General features: G+C 72.7%; 1 protein-coding gene across 1 annotated transcript; it reads right to left on the bottom strand.

Moving 5' to 3' along the window:
* Positions 1–72: 72 nt before the first annotated feature.
* On the bottom strand, positions 73–798 carry AURANDRAFT_68815 (hypothetical protein; the record flags this gene model as incomplete). Its single annotated transcript, XM_009044544.1, has 1 exon — positions 73–798. A coding segment is annotated over one exon (726 nt), but the record flags the coding sequence as incomplete, so codon positions are not given.
* Between the last annotated feature and the right edge of the window lie 291 nt (positions 799–1089).

Raw genomic sequence — 1089 nt, 5'->3', positions numbered from 1 at the left:
ACCGCCGCCGACGAGCGCGACGGCGCCGCCCGAGCTCGCCGCGCTCGTCGCTCGGAAGAGCGAGCGCGAGACGCTGCAGTTCGATTCGTCCTCGACGTAGAGGGCGCCGCCGGCGGCCGCGCTCCGCGTCCCGAGGAACGCGCTGGCGACGATCGTCGCCTCGCTCATCATGAGCGCCAGCGCGCCGCCGCCCGCCGCGGCGCGCGTCACGGTCGTGGCCTCGAAGGTGCAGTCGACGACGCGCACGGAGCTGCGCGTCGTCGCGCTGACGGCGCCGCCGACGTACGCGGCGGACGTCCGCGCGAAGGACACGTTCCGCAGCGCCACCTCGGCCCCGCTCGCGTAGATGGCGCCGCCGTAGTTCGCCGCCGCGCAGCGTACGAACGACGCGTTGGACGCGGCGAGCGAGCCCCCGGCCCCGACGAAGACGCAGCCCCCGGACGCCGCGGCGCCGTCCGCGAGCCGCAGCCCCGACAGCGCGAGGCGGCCGCGGGTCACGAAGAGGCCGTGGTCGCCGGCGCCGGAGATCGCGCGCGGGCCGACCAGCGACACGGACGCGTTGGCCCAGACGTGGACCGGGGCCGCGAGCGCGATGTCCGCCGTCACGGCCACGGTGCTCGTCCGCCCCACGCAGGCGTCCGAACCGGCGCGCTTCACCGCCGCGGCGAGCGCCGCGGCGTCGCCCACGCTGGCGTCGCAGGCATCCGACGCGACGGCGACGGCGACGACGAGCACGGCCAACAACGAGCGTCTTACAGGGGCCGGAAGCCCGAGAGGCTGCCCATGCTCTCCCGACATGCCATCTGGGGCGACCGGTAGTGAATGCGAATATCTGCGCGGCGTTTCAGTTCAACAAATGGTAGAATCTTAGCCGCCCTACGTCGTCGTGCCCTCTTTAGAACTCTTCGTCGCCGTGCTCGCGTACGCCTCCGCCCTAGTCGTGTCCTCCCGTGACGCTTCCCTACGCCCCCCTTCGCTGTTCTCTCCCCCTTCGGTTCTTCCCTGCGCCGCGGCTAGGTAGAATCTTAGACACCATGGCTGCCCGCCATACGATGCGCCTTCTCGTCGTCGGGGCCGCCGGCCTCGGCT

This window comes from Aureococcus anophagefferens (genome assembly GCF_000186865.1).
Source record: "Aureococcus anophagefferens unplaced genomic scaffold AURANscaffold_412, whole genome shotgun sequence".
NCBI lineage: Eukaryota > Pelagophyceae > Pelagomonadales > Pelagomonadaceae > Aureococcus > Aureococcus anophagefferens.
The sequence above is the reverse complement of the archived record's forward strand: the minus strand, read 5'-3'. Positions and strand labels throughout refer to the sequence as shown.